This window comes from Trichomycterus rosablanca, chromosome 16 (genome assembly GCF_030014385.1).
Source record: "Trichomycterus rosablanca isolate fTriRos1 chromosome 16, fTriRos1.hap1, whole genome shotgun sequence".
Taxonomy (NCBI): Eukaryota; Metazoa; Chordata; class Actinopteri; order Siluriformes; family Trichomycteridae; genus Trichomycterus; species Trichomycterus rosablanca.
Window position 1 is genome coordinate 16,863,092 of NC_086003.1, and position 26,629 is coordinate 16,889,720.

At 40.3% G+C, this 26,629-nt stretch overlaps 1 protein-coding gene across 2 annotated transcripts in view; it reads right to left on the minus strand.

Annotated features, from left to right (window-relative positions):
* si:dkeyp-23e4.3 (rho GTPase-activating protein 7) overlaps positions 1-26,629 on the minus strand; it is an 88,862-nt gene that overhangs the window by 16,697 nt on the left and 45,536 nt on the right. Inside the window, exons 1-3 of one of the 2 annotated variants that reach the window (XM_063011324.1) lie at positions 8,831-8,890; positions 2,511-2,582; positions 2,302-2,383 (exon numbers count right to left, since the gene is read on the minus strand). In XM_063011324.1, coding sequence (XP_062867394.1) covers positions 2,302-2,383; positions 2,511-2,582; positions 8,831-8,843 — 167 coding nt within the window. In that variant the 5' untranslated portion in view covers positions 8,844-8,890. Of the gene's footprint in view, positions 1-2,301; positions 2,384-2,510; positions 2,583-8,830; positions 8,891-26,629 lie in introns of those variants that run through there. The other variant, XM_063011323.1, reaches the window with a different exon arrangement.

A 26,629-nucleotide genomic window follows, 5' to 3' on the forward strand; every position in this document is an offset into this window, starting at 1 on the left:
GATTAAATGTTTAAAATAAATTCTAAATAAAATAAAATAAGCAAATGTCCATGTTAATTTAATTTGCAGTGTTTCCACTCAACATGCAGTGGGCAAAAGTAAGAAATGAATCTGGAGAATGTGCACACTGGTCACTAGTTCTTGTTTGTACCACATTCCACATTCCCACGCCAAACAGTTATCAAAGTCAGATCTGTTTTAGTACTTTTAATATTTAGCATTTTTTATCAATGCACACTTGACCTTGAGCTATGAGCTTGTGGGACATTCCATTCTCAAACAACGAAGTTGGCCAGTCCCTCTTCTTCAGGGAAGGTTTTCCCATAAAGTTTTGTAGCTGTCTAGTCTTTTATTGGGTAGCACGGTCACCCCACAACAAGAAGTTCCTGGGTTTGTTTCCCAGATGGAGTGCTTTGGGTGTGGAGTTTGCATGTTCTTTCCGTGGCCATATAGGTTTTCTCCAGGACCTGCAGTTAGGTTAATTGGAGATATAAAATTGTCCTAGAGGTCAATGTGTGTGTGTTTGCCCTGTGATGGACTGGCGACCCATCTAAGGTGTCCTTACCTGACTTTTACCTGGTGAATTGTACCCAGTGTTACCCTAAATCAGACAATGAATGAATAATTATTTGTTTTCTGTGGAAGTTGGTGCCCATTCAGTTAAAATAGAATTTGTAAGGGCAGTTGCTGGTTCAAGCCCCACCACTGCCAGGCTGTCAGTGTAAGGCTCTTGAGCAAGGCCCTTAACCCTTAATTGCTTAGACTGTATACTGTCACAGTACTGCAGTCACTTTGGATAAAAGCGTCTGCTGAATGCCTAAAATGTAAATATAAGGACAGGCTCATGTTGGTGGAGAAAGCTTGGCTTGACACCCCAATTCATCCCAAAGGTGTTTCTTTACACCAGCGTTGTCAAACCATTCACCTTGCTTGGTGTCTAGAGCCACACTCATGCAAAACAGAATTAACTGAAAACTTCTGTTAGCAATAAGTGTGGCTGAAACACCTGAACTTGATAATTAGCAACAGCAGGAGTGTCCGCATACTTTTGGCAGTATATTGTATTTTCCATAGATGTGGGTAATTTGCTAAATCCACATTTCATCGTAGGAGCAAATATGAAAGCTTTGTGTAATTGAGAAGGACGGTAAACACATTACACAAACACAAGCTGCTAGTCTAAACAAACACTAATTTGAACTATAGTGCTATGAAATATTAATTTTCTCTTTTTGACTGCCTTAGCTGTTGGGTTATTAGGATATTTGTCACAACGAATAGCCATAGATCAATAAACCCAGCATATTATACAAATATATGTATATTCTATAGGGCTGTTAAGTTTAATGTGCCCTCATTATAGACAGTTTGGAAGATTGATTATGAGACAGGCCTTGTCTTTTATCACCAGTGCACTCGTAAATGTGCACAAATTCCCACAAACACTATTAAAAATCTTGTGGAAGTCTTCCCAGAGGAGTAAATTCCATTACACTGATCAGCCATAACATTAAAACCACCTCCACTTACCATATAGGAGCACTTTGTAGTTCTTCAATTACTGACTGTAGTCCATCTGTTTCTCTGCATGCTTTGTTAGCCTCCTTTCATGCTGTTCTTCAATGGTCAGTACTCTCCCAGGAGCACTACAGAGCTGGTATTATTTGGGTGGTGGGTCATTCTCAGCACTGCAGTAACACTGACATGGTGGTGGTGTATTAGTGTGTGTTGTGCTGGTATGAGTGGATAAGACACACCAGTGCTGATGGAGTTTTTAAACACCTCACTGTCACTGCTGGACTGAGAATAGTCCACCAACCAAAAATATCCAGCCAACAGCGCCCCGTGGGCAGCGTCCTGTGACCACTGATGAAGGTCTAGAAGATGACCAACTCAAACAGCAGCAATAGATGAGCGATCATCTCCTGACTTTATGTCTACAAGGTGGACCAACTAGGTAGGAGTGTCTAATAGAGTGGACAGTGAGTGGACACGGTGTTTTAAAACTCCAGCAGCGCTGCTGTGTCTGATCCACTCATACCAGCACCATGTCAGTGTCACTGCAGTGCTGAGAATGATCCACCACCTAAATAATACCTGCTCTGTAGTGGTCCTGTAGGGGTCCAGACCATTGAAGAACAGGGTGAAAGCAGGCTAAAAAAGTATGTAGAGAAACAGATGGACTAATGTTATTAATGTTATGGCTGATCAGTGTATATTGCCCATGGTTTTCAGATGGAATCTCCAACAAGCTTGTGGTCAGATGTCCACCTCTAAATATGGTTAATGGAATTAAAATACCTGCAGAGAGACTCTAATGCATCAGGATCCAGGAACTCATGATCGCTCCTCACCCACTCTGTGTCAATAGGGACTCGGCAATCTGCGTGGAAAACGATTCAAATTGAAACGCAATGTACCAGCGTTTGCTGTTCATTAAAGATGTGTAATCAGAGCCACAATCAATTATCGTTAATGCCCAACAGGGAATTTGACAAACAAATATTTACCTTTGAAAAGCTGTGCGTACTGGGGGAAGCCGGCTGCTCGGAGCCAATCACAGGCCTCCTTTGCTTCAATCTCTACAAAGAGAAACAGTGCATGTAAAATGAGTCGTTTGGACTTCTTTGTTTTTACCAGGCGAACATTAAGAAGAATAGACAGTGCTATTAACCTGTAAACGAATTTACTTTAATTAACCATAAAAAAAACTTTGTCTTTTTATCCCCCATGGTTCTTTGTAGTCTGCCTTGCTTTTCATTGAAGTGGTGTGGATTACTGAGATAGAAGTGTTGCTGCTAATTAAAAGTCTTGGTGACTTGATACATCGATCTATTTGTCTGCTACTCATTTGCTTTCACCTTTTTCAGAGTTTTTTTCCCCCAAACAGCCAGAAACAGATGGGGAAAAGAAACCCTTCCTCCTCGCTCTGACTGGCGAGCCATAAATTCTCAAAACCTGGGGCAGTTTTTGTCTTTCCCATAGCGACCACAGGGTCAAGCCAAGACAGCTGGAAAGGAAGCTACATAGCGCAGATGGCTTTGATATGTAAACAGTAGGGGGAACAGCGAGGAGTACATGCCAGTTCCTCGCTCTGATGGAAGAGTGCTTGATGTAGAGCTGAATGTGACTGGATTTGCATGGCGTCATTAAGGACATCAAGTCATCTTAGCTGAGCAGTCTCATTGTGTCTAATATATGTGGTGTGACAGTTTAAAGATGCCCCACATTGGCTGGTGTTTGCTAAAGTAAAATAAGGACAGTGATGGGAAGATGGATAGCCTGTGGATCAGACACAACAGCGCTGCTGGAGTTTTAAAAATACCGTGTCCACTCACTGTCCACTCTATTAGACACTCCTACCTAGTTGGTTGACTTTGTAGATGTAAAGTCAGAGACGATCGCTCATCTATTGCTGCTGTTTGAGTTGGTCATCTTCTAGACCTTCATCAGTGGTCACAGGACGCTGCCCATGGGGCGCTGTTGGCTGGATGTTTTTGGTTGGTTGACCATTCTCAGTCCAGCAGGGACAGTGAGGTGTTTAAAATTCCATCAGCAGTGCTGTGTCTTAATCCACTCATACCAGCACAACACACACTAACACACCACCACCATGTCAGTGTCTTTGCAGTGCTGAGAATGATCCACCACCTAAATAATACCTACTCTGTAGTGGTCCTGGGAGAGTCCTGACCATTAAAGAACAGCATGACAGGGGGCTAACAAAGCATGCAGAGAAACAGATAGACTACAGTCATTAATTGTAGCTTGGTATTGTTATGGCTGATCGGTGTATTTTAATGGCATTTGGTTTTGAAATGGGATGCAGACAAGCTCATAGTCAGGTGTCCAAATACTTTCGGCTATACAGTGTATTAAGAGCCACTTACTGTATATTTAGAGTAATTTACATTGCACATGGAGAAAAGTAGTGAATGTTTGTAATAGTAATTTTATTAATTAAATTTAAAAAAACAACTTAGGACAAACTAATGCCAAGCAAATATGACTGGCCTCATTTATCTTGATTTACTATTAAACATGAGATTTTGTTATGAATTTTTTTTATTTCTTAATGTTTTAAGTTAGGGGGAAACAACTGTGTATTTCCTAAGGATTTAAATGAATCAGATTGTAAGTACGACCCAAATGATCGTCATGCTGTACACTGTACCCTTGCGTGAGAATTACATAAGCATTATGTTATCACTTAGGCCTCCTTTAATGAAGGCGCTTCCCTTTCTAAATACCTCTGGCATTCCTACAGGATGTCAAGCTTTTAGAGCTTGGAAGCTGATTACAGATGTAGCGTGCGATTGTCCCACTCCCACCCTAGAAGCCTCCACAGGCTCGCAAGTAATTGAATGGCTAGGGAGGGGCGCGGCAAATGGTGGTACGTACGTGCTCCGAAGCTGCAAGTCTTTACATGACCAAAATTGGCATTTAATAAACATCCGCCGTCATGGAAGTAAATCCAGCGCAATGTCTAAGTGGCTCATGCCATGCAGATATGCTACGGCTGATTCTTTAGGGACATGGTGAAATGTATATTTGGTTTTGTTTGTATAATTCTGAATTTTAAGAGTGTTTTGTCGAACTGTATGCAGGCTAATTGTATTTGGGGCTCATTTGTATGGGTTAGGAAGATGTGCTGTGACTCCAGGGAGCGTCAGCACTTAAAAACGTTTAATAAAGTAACAAAATGACAAAAGGAGATGAGTAGAACCAAGCAAAAGCATTAGAGAATACACCGACCAGACATAACATTGACAGGTGAAGTGAATAACACTGATTATCTCTTCATCACGGCACCTGTTAGTGGGTGGGATATATTAGGCAGGAAGTGAACATTTTGTCCTCAAAGTTGATATGTTAGAGGCAGGAAAAATGGGCGAGCGTAAGGATTTGAGTGAGTTTGACAAGGGCCAAATTGTGATGGCTAGACGACTGGTTCAGAGCATCTCCAAAACTGCAGCTCTTGTGGGGTGTTCCTGGTGTGCAGTGGTCAGTATCTACCAAAAGTGGTCCAAGGAAGGAACAGTGGTAAACCGGCGACAGGTTCATGGGCAGCCAAGCCTCATTGATGCACGTGGAGAGTGAAGGCTGGCCCATCTGGTCCGATCCAACAGACGAGCTACTGTAGCTCAAATAGCTGAAGAAGTTAATGCTGGTTCTGATAGAAAGGTGTCAGAATACACAGTGCATTGCAGTTGCAGGGCTGTTTTGGCAGCAAAAGGGAGACCAACACAATATTAGGAAGGTGGTCATAATGTTATGCCTGATCGGTGTAGAAACTCCAATAAAAAATGTTTAATAATTGCCTAAGCTGACAACATACTGTACCTTGTACTGTCAGAAAATGTGGACATCACAATTGAAAACTGTAGGTGTTAGTATATGGTTGCCCCTCTCTTCACAGATTTAATCTAAGCTTACACTCTTCGGCAAAGATTTTTGGGGTGTGTCTGTGGATTTTGGGTAGAGCCAGCTGGTAGTCGATGCTCCAGTTTGTACTAAAAGGTTTCAGAGGAGTTGAGGCCATAGTTTTATGCAGGTCACTTGAGTTATTCTATACTTAACTCTTTAAACAATGTCTTTATGGACGTTGCTTGTGGTTGGCTGGATATTTTGGTTGGTGGACTATTTTCAGTCCAGCAGTGACAATGAGGTGTTTAAAAACTCCATCAGCATTGCTGTGTCTTATCCACTCATCTCAGTGTCATTGCAGTGCTAAGAATGATCCACCACCCAAATAGGGGGTCCTGACCATTGAAGAACAGCATGAAAGGGGGCTAACAAAGCATGCAGAGAAACAGATGGACTACAGTCAGTAATTGTAGAACTACAAAGTGCTTCTATATGCTAACTGGAGCTGATAAAATGGACAGTGAGTGTAGAAACAAGGAGGTGGTTTTAATGTTATGGCTGATCGGTGTATACAGATGGTTGGTTTTTGGAAGCCCAAAACAGGAACGTTTACTTGAACATTATCAATATGTTATTTTTGCAAGGCATACAATTATTGCTATCATGTATCCGTATAAAATTGGTCCCCATTGATGCCCTTGAATTAGCCGAAACATTTCTGTAACGAGAGCCATTTATGCTACAGCAATTCTGCCAATGTCAGTCATTTTCTATAATTATCTCTTTTTTTGTCAGGGGAAAGACCTACACTGATAGCTGTCATAACCTTCTTTCAAAAATAATCTTCTTCGTAACGTCATCCAGCAGGACAGAGAAAGATAAACAGCTTAATTATAGTAATGGCTCATTGGCTTCTTAATGGTCCCATACGTAGCCTAACATGGAACGCGGGGTTTTAAGCTTTATAAATACACCAACATTTTCCGTGGCCTTAGATTCCAGCTGTTCTTTGTCCACCACGTGTACAATTTCATTAGTGACAGGTCTTTGGGTGCAAACCGTCCCCGGGGTCTGGCAGGTAGAGACGCATTAGGTCAGAGTCGTAATTGTTCACATGCTCTGTTGATGCTGCTTGTTGCTAACAACACATGGTGAAGCTAGGCCCAGTGGCAGAGGAGCTTTTGGTGCTTTGTATGGCTGTATGAAACTATGATAATGAATCTATTAAATATTTCGTTTTTATAATGATCAAACAATTCCTGCTCTAGGGGTGATACAGGGCTGGACAAAATAGAAGAAACAACACTTAAAAAAAGCTGCCGTTCTGGTGGCGCAGAGGTAAAATACACTTGCACACCAGAGCTGGGATTTCGAATACATCGTATCAAATCTCAGTTCTGCCATCCGGCTGGGCTGGGCTTGCCACATGAACAACGATTGGCTGTTGTTCAGGGATGGGAAAGCCGGACCAGGATTTCAGTTACGACCTCTGCTGGCTGATCGATGGTACCTGCGCAGAGTTGGGGAATAATGCTGATCAGGGTGTGGCTCTCCATGCACAAAGCTGATCCGCATATGAACTCACTTCGTGCAGGTGAAGAGAGGCAGTCGGTACTGATCATGTGTCGGAGGGGGCGTGTGTCAGCTGCAAAGCTGCTGAGTCAGCAGTGGAGGGATAGATAGATAGATAGATGGATGGATGGATGGATGGATGGATGGATGGATGGATGGATGGATGGATGGATGGATGGATGGATATATGATGGATGGATGGATGGATGGACAGACGGATAGATAGATAGATAGATAGATAGATAGATAGATAGATAGATAGATAGATAGATAGATAGATGCACTCTGTGTACCTCTATCTGTACCAACATTTAGAAAGCTTCAGGATCAAAGGTTAAAGCAAAAATATAAACTCCAGATCAATGAAAATTATAATATGGTCAGATGAGTCAACTTTCAGCATTTTTATACATTTGCATGGATTTTTATTTAAAGGAGACTAAATGACGCCTCAAAATTCTGTTGCTAATTGTTAAGCGTGATGTTTTTTGCTGGTCAGTCTGTAATGCAAACACTGTTGTGATAAAGTTAGACTTTTTGAGTGGCCAATACAATCACAGGAAAGGCAAGGCCTATGAACGGAAGAACACTATCCTCATGGTCAAGCATTGAGGTAGGTCAGCGATGACGTGGGGAATTTTTTTTTCTGCTGCAGAAAAAAAACGACTGTGTGACTAGCATCATGGATTCACAAAACGGAATGTTATGACTTCTGTGGTGAAACTGAACCTTGGTGATAATTGGACTTCCTATCAAGACAGTGATCACAAACACACTTCAAGTCAACCAAAGACTGGTAAAAGAATCAGTCCTTGAATATCTTAAGATCCAGATTTAAATCTAATAGAAAAACCTTGGTGGGATTTAAATAAGGCACTTGCAGCATGAAAAACATCAAACCTCAGTGCTTATTTTTCTTACCCTTAATGTTTTTTGCACGAGATGAATGGGTGAAGATTCCACAAAAGAGGTGTCAGAAGCTTCAAGGTTATTAAGACTAAAGTTCCACTAAGTATTCAGGCTGGTGGTCCAAATTGCTTGTATGTATCATCGAATATACTTCTTGTCGTATATTTTTATAACATTCTCTACATTAAACATAAATACATGTGACAACATGGCATTATAAAAACAAACAAATTCTCTACACATCACCATGATACATTTTATGATTTATGAGTATTTCCACTTGTAACTGTATAATAAATATAATGATTAAGCTATAGTAATATCTAATTAAATGTCTACCAGCAACACATGATTTTGTGTTCCTATGATTTGATATTTTTTTGTGATGTGTATTTGAAAACAGTCACTCAAAAAACCCACAACAAATAAAATATATTAGATAATAAATGTAATATATAAAAAAACTCATAAATTAATTCCAATAATTCACAGTGATGTAAGTCGAAGCTTCTGCAGTATAACAATCAATTTTGGATCAATCAGAATTAGGATAAAAATAGAAATTAGAATAATATAAACAAACAAGCTGCTCCGGCAGTTAAAATAACAGTAAAAACAGTGAAACTCTTAGGTTAAAGCATGTGATGTTGCTACAAAGTGCAAACTTTTTATTTGTCCACAAATTTCTATCATCAGTTAATGAAAGTTAATAAATGAACGTTTAAGCCCATTAAGTTAGTCATTAAGTTGTTGCACCTGCTTCAGTGATCCAATCTCAGCTCATCAGTACACACAATTTCTGAACAACAGGATTGTTCTACCACATAAACACCACATAATTCGTATTTGCGCGACTTAAATTCTTAGATTCTTTGTGTCCTGATCAACAAAAGCTGAAATCATTATCTATGAAAGTATTTCATAAGATATAAATGCATTTAAAATAATATAATGAAATACAATAGAAAGAATATTCACTTACTTGTAATCAACATATTTGTCGAGTTGTTTGTTAGAACTTCAATTAAAATATATTACCAGCTATAAATAAGTTAAAAGGTCCAATAAATAATTAATAAAAAAGTAACTAGTAACTAAACATGAGTAAGTAAATAAAACATATTCCTGTTTAGAGAAAGGAACTGGCTAATTCTCCTCAGTGGTGACCATGATCATATCACTAGAGACTAATTCCTCTATAGTGGACCAAACCAAGTGCACTCCAGTTTGAAAGAGTGGGTGGTTCCCACAGTGAGTTAGACAAAGCCAAGAGTCAGACCCGCTCAGACTGCCCAACATATTTCAGACATTCACTGGGCAGGTGCCAAGTTAGATCTGGCCATGTATGTATTTATGTATTTAAAGATTGGGACAGCCAGTAAATTCTGTACTCATAACTTAAATACTAAATAAAATACTTAAAACCTAATAAAATGCACTTAAAATGTTATTTAAGCAAGTGCATCACAAGTGAGAAATCACCTCTTGAAAAACACTGAGGTAGATGGGCTTGTTTTCATTCCACATTATATTATTTGTGGCTGTGGTATATTGTGTGCTAAGTGGCTAGGGCATAGGGCAACTAAATAGCCAGAGAGATTGAGCAAGGCTATTACCATCTCTCAAAGCACTAAATAAATAAATAAATATGTAATTATATCGGTATATTACAGTATATCACAGTACAATAAAATCATTATACTCTAAGCAAGTAAGCAGATTTGCGAAACTGTCAATTCCTTTGTATTTCCAAAGAGTCAGCTTTCCCCAAATCGTATTCTTTCCACCAATTACATGTTCAAATAACTGTGAGTATATTAATTATTATTATTATTTACTATTTTATTTATGCATTTTCTCCCTTTTTCTTCCAATTAGTCTTCCACTGCTGGGGACCTTGATTGTGTCTGAGGAGGCGATATTTGCCTGACACATGCACCTCCTAACCCATACACAGTCCACCGACCGCTTCTTATTCGCCCATACAATGTGGATTCATATGTGAGGCCAGTCTCACTCATGGAGAGTCACTCACGGATCTCCATGATCTTCCACTTCTGGACGCTCAGACGCCACGAGCATGTTGGCTTTGTTATGCCTTATAGCTCATTCTGCTTAACTTAGACCTGTTGTCCCCATTAGTGGACACTTTTGTCTGCTATCTAGTGGTAGCAAAAGTACTAGACAATAAATCGGGTAAAAACAAGACGCAAAATCAAACCTTGGGTCTTAAGCTTGGGCTAACTATCTTATGAATTTCCACTATAGTGAGTAGGGTGATTTATTATTATTATTTATTATTTTATTTACGCATCTTCTCCCTTTTTCTCCCAATTTACCATAGCCAATTAGTCTTCCACTGTTGGGGACCCTGATCTCATCAGAGAAGGCTATATTTTCTTGACACACACTCCGTCCGACGCAAGCAAAGTCCACCAACCGCTTCTTATTCACCCATACTTATGTGGATTCATATGTGAGGCCAGTCCTGCACGCGGAGAGTCACTCACGGATCTCCATGTTTCTCCACGTTTGGACAGGAACCTCGCGCTACTGACCAGGGTCCTTACACAGCATCAAAGACCCCACCCACTTTTTTGTCTGGTCTTTTCCGACCTATCAGACTAGTGGTCGATTTTGTCTGCTCTTGGTATTACCAGTTGTGCCTGCTGTGGGGTGTCCAGTCAACTAGTAGCAGAGCTGATATTTGAATCCCAGCACTGGTGTGCTAGTGGCGCCCCCTAGAAGTGAGTAGGTGAATTTAATTTACTCATTAGAAGCCTGTAAGATAAACACGTTTACTTAAATTGTTTTGCTGATTTTATGATTTGTAATGAAATTCAGTTAAAATAAGTTGCAAATATATGCAAATAGATACAATTTCTGTATTTATCTACATAAATTCCTTGTTCTTATAGACACCATCCTAAAAGCACTTAACGTCACCTTATTAAAGACATCCTATCCTTTTGAGACTTTGCGGTCACATATGGGGACACTGCATTTTGTCTCTGTTATGCCTTATACCTCATTCTGCTTAACTTAGACCTGTTGTCCCTATTAGTGGACACTTTTGTCTTCCATCTAGTGGTAGCAAAAGTACTAGACAATAAATCGGGTAAAAACAAGACGCAAAATCAAACCTCGGGTCTTAAGCTTGGGCTAACTATCTTATGTAGTACAGTCAGCTGCTGTAGTTCACCTTGTAACCAGTAAACCTGAAATTCTACTCCATACAGCTTTAATATTGTAAATGCCTAGTTTGTCCCTTATACACTGTGGTCAAAGGTATTTGGACACCTGACTGTGAGCTTGTTGGACATCCCATTTCAAAAACAAATGGTTCTAATGCCTTTGAACAAGTCTGATCAATAATGAACCAACCTGTTTAATAATGACATAAAAAACATCTAATTTTATTATTTGTATTATTTTATGAGTAAAAAATGTAAAAATTTTAACTGTCTGTCTGGCAACAGTATCAACTATTACATTGATGCTATGACTGCAACCATTGCTGATTTCACTAGAGGTCATGTGAATGTGGTGTGAATATCTACTAAGTATAATTACCCACAAAAATGACACATATATTACCCACTTCAAGAGCTAGAAGGCAAATGACCACCCTCAAACTTTGGTTATATTGACAAAACCCATCACAGCTAATAGTTTTTGACTTAAAGGCTTCATTAGGAATGAGTCCTTGATATCCCATTAGCACTAATAGCTCTCTTAGGTGTTTAATTACATTCTCCTGAAAGCCTAACGTTTGGCTCAAGAGAAGTAAAGAAAAGTAGACAGGGCCGTGTTCCATCTATTTATGGGCCTTGAAAGGCTTTCTGAGGAAATACTTTCTGTCTTGGACACCTAAGTTGACCCAGCGGGTCACTGTGTAGACGAGTGATTGATGCGACTCTTCATTTTTCACTGCCATCTCGCCACTTAGAGTGTCCGTCTGATGTGTGATGGACTGTAAAATGTGCTAATCTGAAGATAATAGATTATTTATCTGAAGACATCATTTCTGTTAAAGGCCCACAAAGATTTAGAGCATGGGGCACTGCGGTCAAGGACAAAAAAGTTAGCCCCAGCAGTTTGACCAGAATTGGGTTGCATCAAGAATGCATTTTAATTCCAATAACCACTGTGATTGTTGTGATCATTTTTTAGGGTTGTTATAAAAGGTTCTTGGGCTGATCCAGAGATGTTCAAAAGTCACGAAATACGAGTCAGAGTCAAGTCATGAGTCTTTAGGCTAGAGTCCGAGTCAAGTCACAAGTCTTTAGACTAGAGTCCGAGTCAAGTCACGAGTCTTTAGACTAGAGTCCGAGTCAAGTCATGAGTTTTTAGACTAGAGTCCGAGTTGAGTCACAAGTCTTTAGACTAGAGTCAGAGTCGAGTCGAGTCATGAGTTTTTAGACTAGAGTCCGAGTCGAGTCATGAGTTTTTAGACTAGAGTCCGAGTCAAGTCACAAGTCTTTAGACTAGAGTAAATGCAAATAACAGCATTTCTTACTAAAAATTTAAATCAGAAGACCAGATTGGTTCTTTCAACCATTAGCGCCAAATCTGTAGGAGCGTTCCATTCACCTCAGTTGTTCCTGTGAAGTGCACTATGTAGGGTATTCCACCATTTTAAGTGAGATTTCAATCCAAAGGTAACAAAAATGTTCAAATGAAGTGAACTTCAAACTGTAGGGAGTAGGGAGTGACGCTTCATCACTACGCCATAACATTAATTTATATATAATATAATATAATATAATATAATATAATATAATATAATATAATATAATATAATATAATATAATATAATATAATATAATATAATTGTCACACGTAAGTAATGTTATATTTATATATATTCTTATATACTTTCTATCGCTAGTCTGACTGTACCTATTAAACTAATATTAATTGCCAAGTCTGGAAAACTACAAGCACCACCAAAAACACATCTACCACTAATTAGAAGCTGCTGCAACCACAGTCAAGCAAGTTTTCATGTCTCTAGACTTAGAAACATACATGCAAGAAAGGAGTCCCTGCTGCATCTCAGCGTGTGGTTTTTTCTTGCAACCTAGCCTCTAAATCCATAACAATGTGAAGCTTGCTATGTGACATCTTGAAGAGAAAATCTGTCTGGAGTCAGAATAACCCCGCTTGTTATCTTAAGAGTTTAAAAAATGTCACTGTCTAGCAGAACGACAGGACAAACGTGACAGCGCTGAGCAAAACGGAAAACATGACAGGACAGCCGGCTCCACCGTTCCTCTTCATGTTCCACCCTTATTGTGCATGAAGTCACTGATCTGCAGGACGTAGTGCACTCCTCCCAACTCTGCTTCCTCTCTGGCTGAAGTTTTGGCTTAGAACTTTCAGCCACCACAGACCTTTAGACGTTATGTTTTGCAAGTAATTTAAATAGGCGAGTAGACACGACGTGACCAAAAGTTTATGGGCACCCAAACACCACGACCATGTGTGCTTTTTGTCAATAGCATTAATATGGAGATGCCTCACAGTTTTATTGTTAGAACAGGCTACTTTCTTCTGAAAACATTGTGGAACATGAATACAGGGATTACATGTAGACTAAAAGTCCTTCTTGCATTCAGTTATATATGATCTCAAAGGTATTGGATATTGTCAAGGTTAGGGCTTAGTGCAGAAACTTGACTTTCTAAAGTGTAAACGAATTGAGAAAATGTTATTAGCAGACACTTATTTTGAAGGTCATTGCATGATTTGAAATTCCTGTCTCTTTTTTTAAAGGGACCAATCAAAACCATAGAAATAACCATAGAGCCTTATTTGATCTTCCCCTTGCACTAACTTTCCCTGGCAGCTCATGTCCTCTTAACATCTGATGAAGTAATATGACAAATTTGACAAATGATGGTGACACATGACCTGTTTTTACTGCTTACGACTCCAATGCTGGTGTGCTTTATACCGCTTCAACCAACATTTTAAATTGGGCCTGATCATCTTAGGCTTGTGTCTGGCTGATCAGCTATTTTTACATATTATTTCTCAGCACAGTAATCCTGATGTGTGAATTTGTCTTTCCTACCGTCTCATGGCTGAATTGTTGTCACTCCTAAACATTGCTACTTGACGAAAATAACACAGTTGATGGGGGAAGCTCTAGATGGGCAGAATTCTGACAAACTATCTTGCTAGATGGCATTATATGATAATACCAATTTAAAAGGCACTAAACTTGTAAGTATGATCAATTTTATTGACAATCTGAGAAGATGAAATGGTATATAGTGTCTGCTTGATTTAGGCTTAGGATTTATTTTCACTCTGTGAAAGCAGACTGTCCCAGAGCCGGCTTGATGTCCCTTTTCCAGAAACTGGTTGTGCCAGTTGGTGTGGTTGGGGTTCCACTCGTGCATTGCTGGTCTCGGCTGCTTCTTTTCATTTTTGAGATCCGAGTTGGTGCAGATGGGCAGAACAGCCTGTCATATTGAGACAAACAGTTCTCTGTTCCACACTATCCCTGTTCTATCCACTTTCTTTGTTGTGGGCTATGGATGCTTTTGTGTCTTTCATTTATTAATTTGCAAATTTCTTTTTTTTTTGTTATAAAGTATTGTTATAACCTGGTTAAACACCTGGGTTCTTTTCTATTCATGCAGTTGCGGGGCTCACGATTTAATAGCGAGGCGCAACCTTTCCCTGTAACAAAGGATGAAAAAAACTACACCACTGCATAAACACACTTCCAAAACAACTAAATCAAATGGTAAGTCTATTTCCGAAAATTTTAATCCTTTTCTTGTTTAGTTAAGTGTAAGACATTTTGCATGTATTGTATTCTATTTTTAATTGAACATGTTTCCAGTTGATAAATTAAATGGCAACATATGTTTGTTTCTTTAAACTCTGTTTACCACCGCTATTGTTTCTTCCCTCCGAAAGCTTAGCCTTTCTCCACACAAACGCCAAATTGGTGGGAGGTGATGGATGTGTGGAGCAAGACAGCAGGATGGGTGTTGTATCCACCTTTGCTGCTGCGTCTATCTGTCTATGGATATCTGCCTGATATTTTTGCTTTATTTATAGATGGTTTATTTTCAGACGTCGGTGAGAGTGAATAAGAGGTAGTTATTAGTCTTAACAAAACTATTTCCTTTGTTGGAAGACACTGTGTACTCCAGGAACTGCCTTCCTTCCTCCGCTGTCGGCGGCAGCCACCTTAATTCTGTTATCAGACAGCTTTAGTCCAGGTTGCTTATGCCAAATGATTTTGCCAGACTCAGTGGTGTATGCATCACTTGTACTTTGGAGCCTTTGGTTGATCCTTCTTTTAAACCCAATTGTGAGTTTTGTTACCAATTTATCCGGTTATTATGGTATGTTTCTAAACAGTGTAAACAGTGTAAAATAGAGATTTTTCAGTTCCGAGTTCTCTCCGAATCTCAGCTCTTACAGTGTATCACAAAAGTGAGTACACCCCTCACATTTCTGCAGATATTTAAGTATATCTTTTCATGGGACAACACTGACAAAATGACACTTTGACACAATGAAAAGTAGTCTGTGTGCAGCTTATATAACAGTGTAAATTTATTCTTCCCTCAAAATAACTCAATATACAGCCATTAATGTCTAAACCACCGGCAACAAAAGTGAGTACACCCCTTAGTGAAAGTTCCTAAAGTGTCAATATTTTGTGTGGCCACCATTATTTCCCAGAACTGCCTTAACTCTCCTGGGCATGGAGTTTACCAGAGCTTCACAGGTTGCCACTGGAATGCTTTTCCACTCCTCCATGATGACATCACGGAGCTGGCGGATATTCGAGACTTTGCGCTCCTCCACCTTCCGCTTGAGGATGCCCCAAAGATGTTCTATTGGGTTTAGGTCTGGAGACATGCTTGGCCAGTCCATCACCTTTACCCTCAGCCTCTTCAATAAAGCAGTGGTCATCTTAGAGGTGTGTTTGGGGTCATTATCATGCTGGAACACTGCCCTGCGACCCAGTTTCCGGAGGGAGGGGATCATGCTCTGCTTCAGTATTTCACAGTACTTATTGGAGTTCATGTGTCCCGCAATGAAATGTAACTCCCCAACACCTGCTGCACTCATGCAGCCCCAGACCATGGCATTCCCACCACCATGCTTGACTGTAGGCATGACACACTTATCTTTGTACTCCTCAACTGATTGCCGCCACACATGCTTGAGACCATCTGAACCAAACAAATTAATCTTGGTCTCATCAGACCATAGGACATGGTTCCAGTAATCCATGTCCTTTGTTGACATGTCTTCAGCAAACTGTTTGCGGGCTTTCTTGTGTAGAGACTTCAGAAGAGGCTTCCTTCTGGGGTGACAGCCATGCAGACCAATTTGATGTAGTGTGCGGCGTATGGTCTGAGCACTGACAGGCTGACCCCCCACCTTTTCAATCTCTGCAGCAATGCTGACAGCACTCCTGCGCCTATCTTTCAAAGACAGCAGTTGGATGTGACGCTGAGCACGTGCACTCAGCTTCTTTGGACGACCAACGCGAGGTCTGTTCTGAGTGGACCCTGCTTCTTTAAAATGCTGGATGATCTTGGCCACTGTGCTGCAGCTCAGTTTCAGGGTGTTGGCAATCTTCTTGTAGCCTTGGCCATCTTCATGTAGCGCAACAATTCGTCTTTTAAGATCCTCAGAGAGTTCTTTGCCATGAGGTGCCATGTTGGAACTTTCAGTGACCAGTATGAGAGAGTGTGAGAGCTGTACTACTAAATTAAACACACCTGCTCCCTATGCACACCTGAGACCTAGTAACACTAACAAATCACATGACATTTTGGAGGGAAAATGACAAGCAGTGCTCAATTTGGACATTTAGGGGTGTAGTCTCTTAGGGGTGTACTCACTTTTGTTGCCGGTGGTTTAGACATTAATGGCTGTATATTGAGTTATTTTGAGGGAAGAATAAATTTACACTGTTATATAAGCTGCACACAGACTACTTTTCATTGTGTCAAAGTGTCATTTTGTCAGTGTTGTTCCATGAAAAGATATACTTAAATATCTGCAGAAATGTGAGGGGTGTACTCACTTTTGTGATACACTGTATATCAGTAGAAGGCACAATTGGTAGCGTCTGTGGCAGACAAAATTGGCCACTAGTCTGCTGGGTGGAAAAATAGACCGGGCTAAAAATAGGGTGGGGTCTTCCACGTTGTTAGTACCCATAAGGACCCTGGTTAGTAGGCCGAGGCTCCTGTACAGACGTGGAGGAACATGGAGATCAGCGTGTGACTCTCTGTGCGTAAGACTGGCCTCACATACGAATCCACCAAAATATGAGTCTGTGCAAGCATCGGAGGGAACATAAGTCAAATAAGGCAATCTGTTTCTCTGCATGCTTTGTTAGCCCTCTTTCATACTTTTATTCAATGGTCAGGACCCCCACAGGACCACTACAGGACCACTACAGAGCAGGTATTATTTAGGTGGTGGATCATTCTCAGACCACTGAAGAACAGCATGAAAGGGGACTAACAAAGCATGCAGAGAAACAGATGGACTACAGTCAGTAATTGTAGAACTACAAAGTGCTTGTATATGGTAAGTTGAGCTGATAAAATGGACAGTGGGTGGTTTTAATGTTATGGTTGATCGGTGTAATAATGTTTTATATTCAATTTTTGTTCAGACTTACTTTAATTTCTGTTATACATTGCAGATAAAACTGTATAAATAGTATCTCAGGAAATATTATTATTATCATAATCTGTGAGCCTTTTGTGGTCATGTTTAAATATAAAACTAAATAAAAAGCATGTATTCCTGTTTGTTTTACTTCATGCTTGCAAGGACATAAACATCAATTTATGGCAACAGTAATATCACTGAAAATAAGTTTTTTGGCGTAATAGAAAATGACTCCATTTGATTCATTCAAATTACAGACAACATTGGAGATGCTTTCAGTAATGTTCTGCTTCTAGACATATGTCTGAAACAAATGAACTGGAATATATCTTGGGACACATTTTAAAATTGCTAAAAATTACCCCTGCCTCTTTGGACAATGCAAGTGATTTCCCTATGCTGTTTCACGCTGGCGGCTTGGTGGGGCAGTGGGTAGAGCTGTCGCATTACAGCAAGAAGGACCTGGGTTTGATTCCCTGCTTCTTTATTCTAATTAAACTCGTAAAATGTAAACACGTAATAAAGTGTAAGTTCACACTACATGACTTTTCAAGTCATCAGATCGCTGTACAGTTCACACTACACAACTGGATCTCTTGCAATCGGGAGTCTTAAGTCGTTTCACACTACACGACTGATCAGCGATAGGGGGTCACACACTACACCATCTATCACTGGGAGGAATCGCAGGCAAGTCAGTCTGGTCTCTCAAACTACATTTTGTCACGAAAACACACGTTTTAATAATACCATGTCCAAAAATGCACCTCAACAAGAAGCGAGTGATTAAAGTTGTTTGTGCACTGATGTGCAGCGTAAAAGCATGTAGGAAAAATAAATGAATCCGAATGGATTTGGCTACACGATCAGCAGGGATTGTCTGTTCTGTAGTGAGTTGGAGGTTATTAAATATTTTTTGCAATGCATTGTTGGTATTATGGTTTGGCGTGTACGATAAGTCTTGTGTGTATACTGATATAAACTATACTGTATTATGCCCCTGTCCCACGTTTTTACACTCCTCCCCCGGGTTTCCCCTCAGCCCGTATCCTGCGTTCTCATTGGCTGTAGATCAACGTAGCACTCACAACCTGCTCGCAACGGCTTTCACACTACACGACTTTGAGTCGGCTTTGAGACTGGTTCAGATATTTAACATGCTAGATATTTTTCTTCAGTCAAGCCGCTCGGATCGAGTCGTTGAACAGTTCACACATAGTGATCGAGAGTTGGGTTTCGATCCCTGAATGAACGCCGAATTGCTCCCGAGCTGCCACATCTAGCGGCGACCAGTCGGCGAGTAAAAATCAGGGCACAAATTAATGAGTGTGAACTAGGCATTAGATGCCAAGATCATGTGTAAACAAAGCCGCTATATAGTTTAGCTACAAAGCTGTTAGCTGAAATGATATAAAGCACATTGCCATTGGACTTTAAAGCAATACATTTACATTTTCAGCATTTAGCAGACGCTTTTATCCAAAGCGACTTACAGTACTGTGACAGTATATTATCCAAGTAATTAAAGGTTAAGGGCCTTGCTCAAGGACCCAACAGTGGCAACCTGGCAGTGGTGGGGCTTGAACCAGCGACCTTTTGGTTACTAGTCCAGTACCTTAACCACTAGGCTACAACTGCCCTATGCAATAAAATGGTAGTTTAAGATATCAATATCAAATTATATGAAGGATGTCTAGTGGCTGTTTTTAATGATTTGTACTGGCTTACATGGATGGGAAATATTAATGCTACAGCACAATTCTAATTCTAATTTTAGTCTTACTATATAAAGTCACAATTGTAGTGCTTCCTGAAGGGGTTAAGTGTGTTTATCTTACCCCCTTTCATGTTTCTAAATTTAAGCTCAGCTTTTGTCTTACAATTATGGATTTATCAACCTGTTTCTGATCCTAACCCAGTTAAACCAACTTTAGGCCCTTTTGAGATACAGGATGCAAAAGCAGTTTTCCAACTGTTCACAATAAAGCATTCTGTGTTGTGGAAAAAGTCAGGGTACATCAGCATGAAGGTCGCCAAGTTCCAGTAATGGAGGATAGAGTGTTCCTGTCAGGATATCCCCATGCCATCAATGTTTTTTTCCAAGAACAATAGCAAAAATAGAGCTGGTAATCCTTTACCCTGGTGTCTATTGCCGGAAATGTCACAGTGCTGAGCTCGCCAAGCTCTCTGCCACTCTGACAACATTCTACACTGACATTTATCTTTGTTTAGCAAATGGTTTAAACAGTCAGGGTCATTATAGAAAACCTTTAAATTGATGACCTCTTAAAATAGCGAGTGTGGTCAGCCGTTTAATGTAATCTGAGTGTGTTGATTTTTCTCGTCATTTACAATAACACACTTGGTACGAAATTCAAGCATAAAACTGTCTAAAAAAATCAACAAATAAAAAAGAAGAGGCAGAAAGCAAATCGTTTTTTAATTTAGAATCTTTTGAAAAGGCAGCTTGCAAAGATCAGTTCAAGAGCTGTTCAATCATCACTGTACAATCATCACTGTACAATCATCACTGTACAATCACAGAGGTGAAGGGGAAAGATCTGTTAAGGTTCGATTTAAGTTTCTACAGCACCACTCCATCAATTGTCTTCGGACAGATGGGACAAAAATGTAAAGAAAGCAAAAAAAGCTGTGTACCAGGACTGACAATCTGAACACAACTGTAAAGCACGGTGGAGGAAAAACATAACAGTACCGGATGCAATCTGAGACAAGTAATTCATGCCAAAAAAAAAGCAAACATCTGGAATTATTTTATTTATAGGAATCGATCAAATTATTAAATAAAATATTAAATAGAGTAAGGGCCTTGCTCAAGGGCCCAACAGTGACAACCTGGCAGTAGTGGGGCTTGAACCCACGACCTTTTAATTACTACTCCAGTACTAGGGCTGGCTCGATACCACTTTTTTTATGTCTGATACCGATACTGCAAACTGAGTATCTGCCGATACCGATACCGGTACCGTCATTTCTCCTCTCAAACAACTAAGCAGTAATAATACTGTCTCAATGCACCATGGTTAAACTAGCTATGTACGTAACAATGCTCAGACTGTGAAACAAATATTCTAAAAGAATAAATACAGAACCAACAACATCACACTTATGCAAAACTTTTTTAAAAACTGTTTTTATTTGAACTTTTACACACAAAACATTTAGCATAATTTTTGGCTTGTTTATCAAAAGTGTCTACAATTGGAATATGTGGATGTCAGTCAAACGCGATGGACCAATTAGAATTGATGCAGAATTGAAATTTTCCGTTAAAGTTTTTAGTTTATTAAAAACCAAAGCGCGCTTATTAAAAATCCTGCTGGATTTTGAAGAGAAAAATGGGAAATGATGTAGTTTGTTTTATTTCATAACACTAATGGATTAATCGTTGAGGATGTGCGAGATCTCCAAGCCAGGACAAGATAGGTTCTTTATCTCAGGTGAGCGATTTATCATTTATAAAGCGATTTTGACTGTGTTTAAACAATGTTTTTAGATGTGGCCGTAGTAGATGATTTTTTTAAAATGCTAAATGTTGAAGTAGATCAGTGTGTTTTAATTTCTGAATGGCTGTTTCAGATGAGTTGTAGATCAGTGGCACATGTTAATGATGTCATCAAGTGTGAATGGCAATAAATGTAACGTATTTTGTGTGTTATTTGCTTTACACACAAACAATGGCCTTATTTACATTAAGTGTTTTTTACATTAAGCAACAGTATCAGATCAGATTACACGTTTTTTCCCTTCCGATATCCAATACCGAGTATCGGATTGATGCCAGCCCTATCCAGTACCTTAAGCACTAGGCTACAACTGCCCTACTTCTTGCCTTCCAAAGTACATTCCCTTGGGTTCCAAATTACAAGAGTTTCATTTGGGTTCCAAACTACAAGTGTCACTCACTTGGTACCTCTGTCATCACCAGCAGCCATTTAGGACCATTTTCCTTATTCAGTGTCACCTAAATACTGATTCCCACACCTGTTTGTTTGTCAGTGTAGAGTATTTAGCTAGATTCCTTGTGACGTGTTGCCATTATTTTCTTGTTGTGTTTTTTTTTTATGTTTACCATCCTGTGTATGACCTGGTTGTATGTCTGGCACTGATTTTTGGATCTTCCTTTATTATGTTTGTTTAAGCTACTTATGTTTGTGTTTTTGACTACTCTTTTAGATACCCCCATCACTGGCTTTTGCTTGTTCCAATCTTGACCTAGGCTTTGAGTTTTGGATTGCACTCTGTTCAAGTAAAGTCCTTTATTGTTACTTTTAACCGACACCACCCTAGCATTCAGACCTAAATGCTATTAAAAATCCATTTTTCTAAATTTAAAATAGTTCCTTTTACTTAAACACATCATTAAAACTTAATTCCAGAGCTGTATGTAGATATTATGCTTTCCAACAGTACATCTCGTACACAAAGCAAAGTTCATTAAGACTTTACTTGATGAGTTTAGTGTGGAGGAACTCGGTGACCTACACAGAGCCTTAATCCTTTAGAGATTAATTGAAATGTTGATTGTGAACCAGGTCTTTTTTGTCTAACATCAGTGCCTGACATCACAAATACTCTTTTAACTGACTGGGCAAAGTCCCAAAGACACATTCCAAATTTAGTGCAAAAATCAGGGCCAATGGTTTTCAAATACTGTAGAATGCTGTTTCTATCCCAAACCACTTGAACATGTCAGGTCATACTTTAAGATCTTGCAACAGACTTAAAGGCAACATGAGTGTAATTGTTGGTATGTAACTGAATTGATATTTATGCATTTTCTCCCATTTTCTCCCAATTTAGTGTAGTCAATTTGTCTTCCACTGCTGGGGGATCCCTGATTGCAGTCAAGGTGGGTATATTGCTGCTCACGCCTCCTCCGACCCACGTGCAGCCCTTAGCGGAACCCCTTTTCACCCATGCATTCTGCACAGACACCACTCGATCTGCTAATCAGGGTCCTTACACAGCATTTGAAGACCCCACCCACATAGTCCGGTCATCCCGCCCCAGCAGAAACGTGTCTGCTGCAGGCACTGCTAATTATGCCCACTAGATGGCGCCCAGCCGACCGGTGGCAACGTTGAGTTTCAAACCGAGGAGTTCAGAATCTTGGCGCTGGTGTGCTAGCGGAATATCTCACTGCGCCACCTGGGCGCCTCTGAATTGATACATTAGTGACCTGTTAACAGGTCTTAATGTTCACCTTAAATGTTTGGGCATGGATTTACTGTAAACAAGGCTATTCTCATAATACTTTCTGTGCCAGCCTTTATTTTTAAAAGCTCACCCACCTTCTTTCAAATATTGTATATTCAGTTACTTTAAATAGCCACAGAGGTGTACGTTTTTGACATTTAGATTAACATTTAGTTGTGGTTCTGATGCAGCAATAGAGAGTAGCTGTGCTAGACTGACTGTGTGCTATTAAAGAAGTGTTGGTGTGTATGAGATATAGAGATTGGGGGGGGTGGGTGCTAAGCAACAGCAGAAAACAGTTTAAAAGAGGCTTTGTATAATACACTTGTGTGTTTACTCAATGGGTGGCACGGTGGCTTGGTGGGTAGCACTGTTACCTCACAGCAAGAAGGTCCTGGGTTTTTTCTTTGTGGAGTTTCATGTCCGTGTGGGTTTCCTACGGGAGCTCTGGTTTTCTCCCACAGTCCAATAACATACAGTCAGGTTAACTGAAGATTCTAAATTGCTTTGTGTGCATTAAAAGGTGTGAATGTGTTTGTCTGTCAGCCCTGCGATGGACTGGCACCCTGTCCAGGGTGTTTCTGTGCGCCTTGCGCCCATTGAAAACTGGGATAGGCTCCAGCACCCCCCTACCCGCAGGACCCTGATTAGGATAAGCGGCTTAGAAAGTGAGTTTCAACAACAACATTGTTGATAGACTTGGGTGTATGGAAACGTGTCATCCATACAGTATATGAAGTCCAGGATACACTGTGCATGATTGGTATGCATGATTAGTTAACATACTCCCCTTAACATAACGAGATCAGTGGTTCTCAGTGTTGTAATGCATAGTAATAATGGGTTTGTCTGGCAGGCCACAGGTTGAAAACCCTTGACTTACAGGTTCCAGCCCAGCTTTTTCCATGCACATTTTTGCCCCAGTTACAAGTGGTTTTTAGCTGCATCTCGGGTGATGCGATAACAATTGGACAGCCTTAATTACATGTATAAACCCACTCAAATGCATCTTGAATTTCTGATCCTTCAAATCAAAGCTGCTCAGGAATTAATATGTCATGATAACATATAATTGCAACCCAAGCTTTCTCATCCAACATCAATGCATGGCTTCATAAGTGTTTTCCTACTAATTTAGCCATAACTAGTACATGTCCCCCCAATATGTGACAGCAGACTGCTTCTTTGTATCTGCTTCTTTATATCTGCTCAGTTTCATGTATAGAGAGTCATGCACTGAACTCCATTATTCCCCGTCTCTGTGCAGGTGCCATTGTTCAGCCAGCAGCAGTCATAATTGCATCAGTTATGAGGAATCCTCTTTGACAATCCGACCCAATATAAGAGCCATTCATTGTCCGTATAGGTGCAGAGCTAAAATAAAGTTTTTTGACTGAATAGCACAACCCCCAACACACACACACACCTTTTGACAATCAAAACAGTTGATAATAGCACCTACCTACCTACCTACCTACCTACCTACCTACCTACCTACCTACCTACCTACCTACCTACCTACCTACCTACCTACCTACCTACCTACCTACCTACCTACCTACCTACCTACCTACCTACCTACACGGTGGCTAAGTGGGTAGCACTGTCGCCTCACAGCAAGAAGGTCATGGGTTCGATCCCCAGGTGGGGTGTTCCGGGTCCTTTCTGTGTGGAGTTTGCATGTTCTTCCCCTGTCTGCATGGGTTTCCTCTGGGTGCTCTGTTTTCCTCCCACAGTCCGAAGACATGCAAGTGAGGTGAATTGGAGATACTAAATTGTCCATGACTGTGTCTGATATATCCTTGAGAAGTGATGAACCTTGTGTAATGAGTAACTACCGTTCCTGTCATGAATGTAACCAAAGTGTAAAACATGACGTTAAAATACTAATAAACAACTATCTATCTATCTATCTATCTATCTATCTATCTATCTATCTATCTATCTATCTATCTATCTATCTATCTATCTATCTGTTTTTCCTTTAATCTGTCACTGCTTGTATTTGGTAGGTGTGCCTGATACAATGGCCAGTCAGTCTGGCTACAGGGTTGGCCTACCTATAACATAAGCAAATAAGTGTGTATGTGTGTGTTTGTGACAGCATGGGAGGGTGTGTGTGTTTATATTAGTGTATGCAGTGTATGGAACTGCAATTCCGGCTAAATGCATCTTTCTTAGGGAAGATCGAGTGTCCAGCATGCCATCTACTGGTGAAACACAACAATACTACACTATAGGCTACATGGTCAAAAATACAAGGACACCTGACTAGTAACATGTGATATCCTTTGGTCATAAGTACTAATATGAAGCTGCCTCCATTGTTTTCCTGTCTGTGGAAATTGTGCCTATTTAGTCAAATGATTATTTGTAAGGTTGGGTATTGACATTCCAGTTCATCCCAAAGGTGTTTTTATCCCAAAAGTGTTTAGTAGCATTAAGCTCAGGGCCACTAGAGTTATTTCCTAACATACTTGTCAAAGCAGGTCTTTAGGGACCGTGCTTTGTAAACAGGGGTAGTGTCATGTTGAAATATGCATATAAGTCCATGGGGTGTCCACATACTTTTGTCCATATAGGGTATGTGTGTACACAGCTGAATTTACATTTCATTAGCTTCATTTCTTTTACTTGTCCTAAACATCTGCCTTATGAGTCACTGAGGTTCTGGTGTGTGATGTCTGAAGGTTTACACGACACATTCATTATGTGAAAACTACTAGTGAATCAGACCATGGGAATGTTTATGCACACATCAGACCCTGATGCTCCCGTTTCCTGTTTAAGTACACATATTTGAATGACCACACTGACTACACCAACACAGCTTTCATCCACATGATAAGAGTTTGTCTGTACTTTTTTTTATTTTGGTACTTTTTTCCTCCAATTTTCTCACAATCTAGTCGTATCTAATTACCTGATTGCATTATGTTTCCTCTCTACTGATGTTGACCTCCACTCTGACTGAGGAGAGCCGTGACTAACAAACGCCCCCTCCGATACGTGTACAGTACCCGAGTGCCTCTTTTCAACTGCACCAGCTTTGGATCAGCTTTGTGTACGAAGAGACACGCCCTAATCACATTATCCCTCGTCTCGTCTCTGTGCAGGCGCCATCATTCAGCCAACAGAGGTCATAATTGCATCAGTTATGAGGAATCCCCTCCAGCACCCCCCTTGAACAACAAGCCAATCGCTGTTTGTGTAGGCGCCCAGCCTTCCGGATGGCAGAGCTGAGATTCGAACCGACAGGTTCAAGCTGTCAGCTCTGGTGTGCTAGCATGTTTAACCGCTGCATCTGAGCACCTTAGGTACTTTTTATTATTCTCTGTTTTTGCATTGTTCTGATTTGGATATACTCAGTCTCCCTGTGCACACTGATGAACTTTTGCTGGACGAATGACACCCTCGCTGGAGTCAATATTACAGCTGCAGCCAGACACGGTTTAGTCTGTAATGTGCCATGCCATGTTCAACATGCTGCTGTGCATCCAAGTCCCAACTGCCGGCCAAACTAGGCCACGCAGAAGGACATGACTCCTAAATGTGTTATTAAAGTTCAAGATGAATCTGGGGTCCATCAGATTATCAAAACCTTGAGAAAGATAATTTGCCAAGAGGGCTAGGTCATTATCGAACCACACTGACACTGAGGTGGTGCCGCCAACCAGGTCAGGCACTTTTCAGACACTACTGGTTATACCTCTTGCTGCAACAGAAGATCCCAATGCCACTGGTCAAGGTAAAGATGCACTCAGTGCCTATGCTTGTGTTTATGGAGGCATGTGTAAGCCTCCTCAGCCAGTGTGGGTACCATGATTGAGGCAGGGGTCACAAGCAACAGTATGTTATAAGCAAAAATTATGTATGTGTATATGCCATA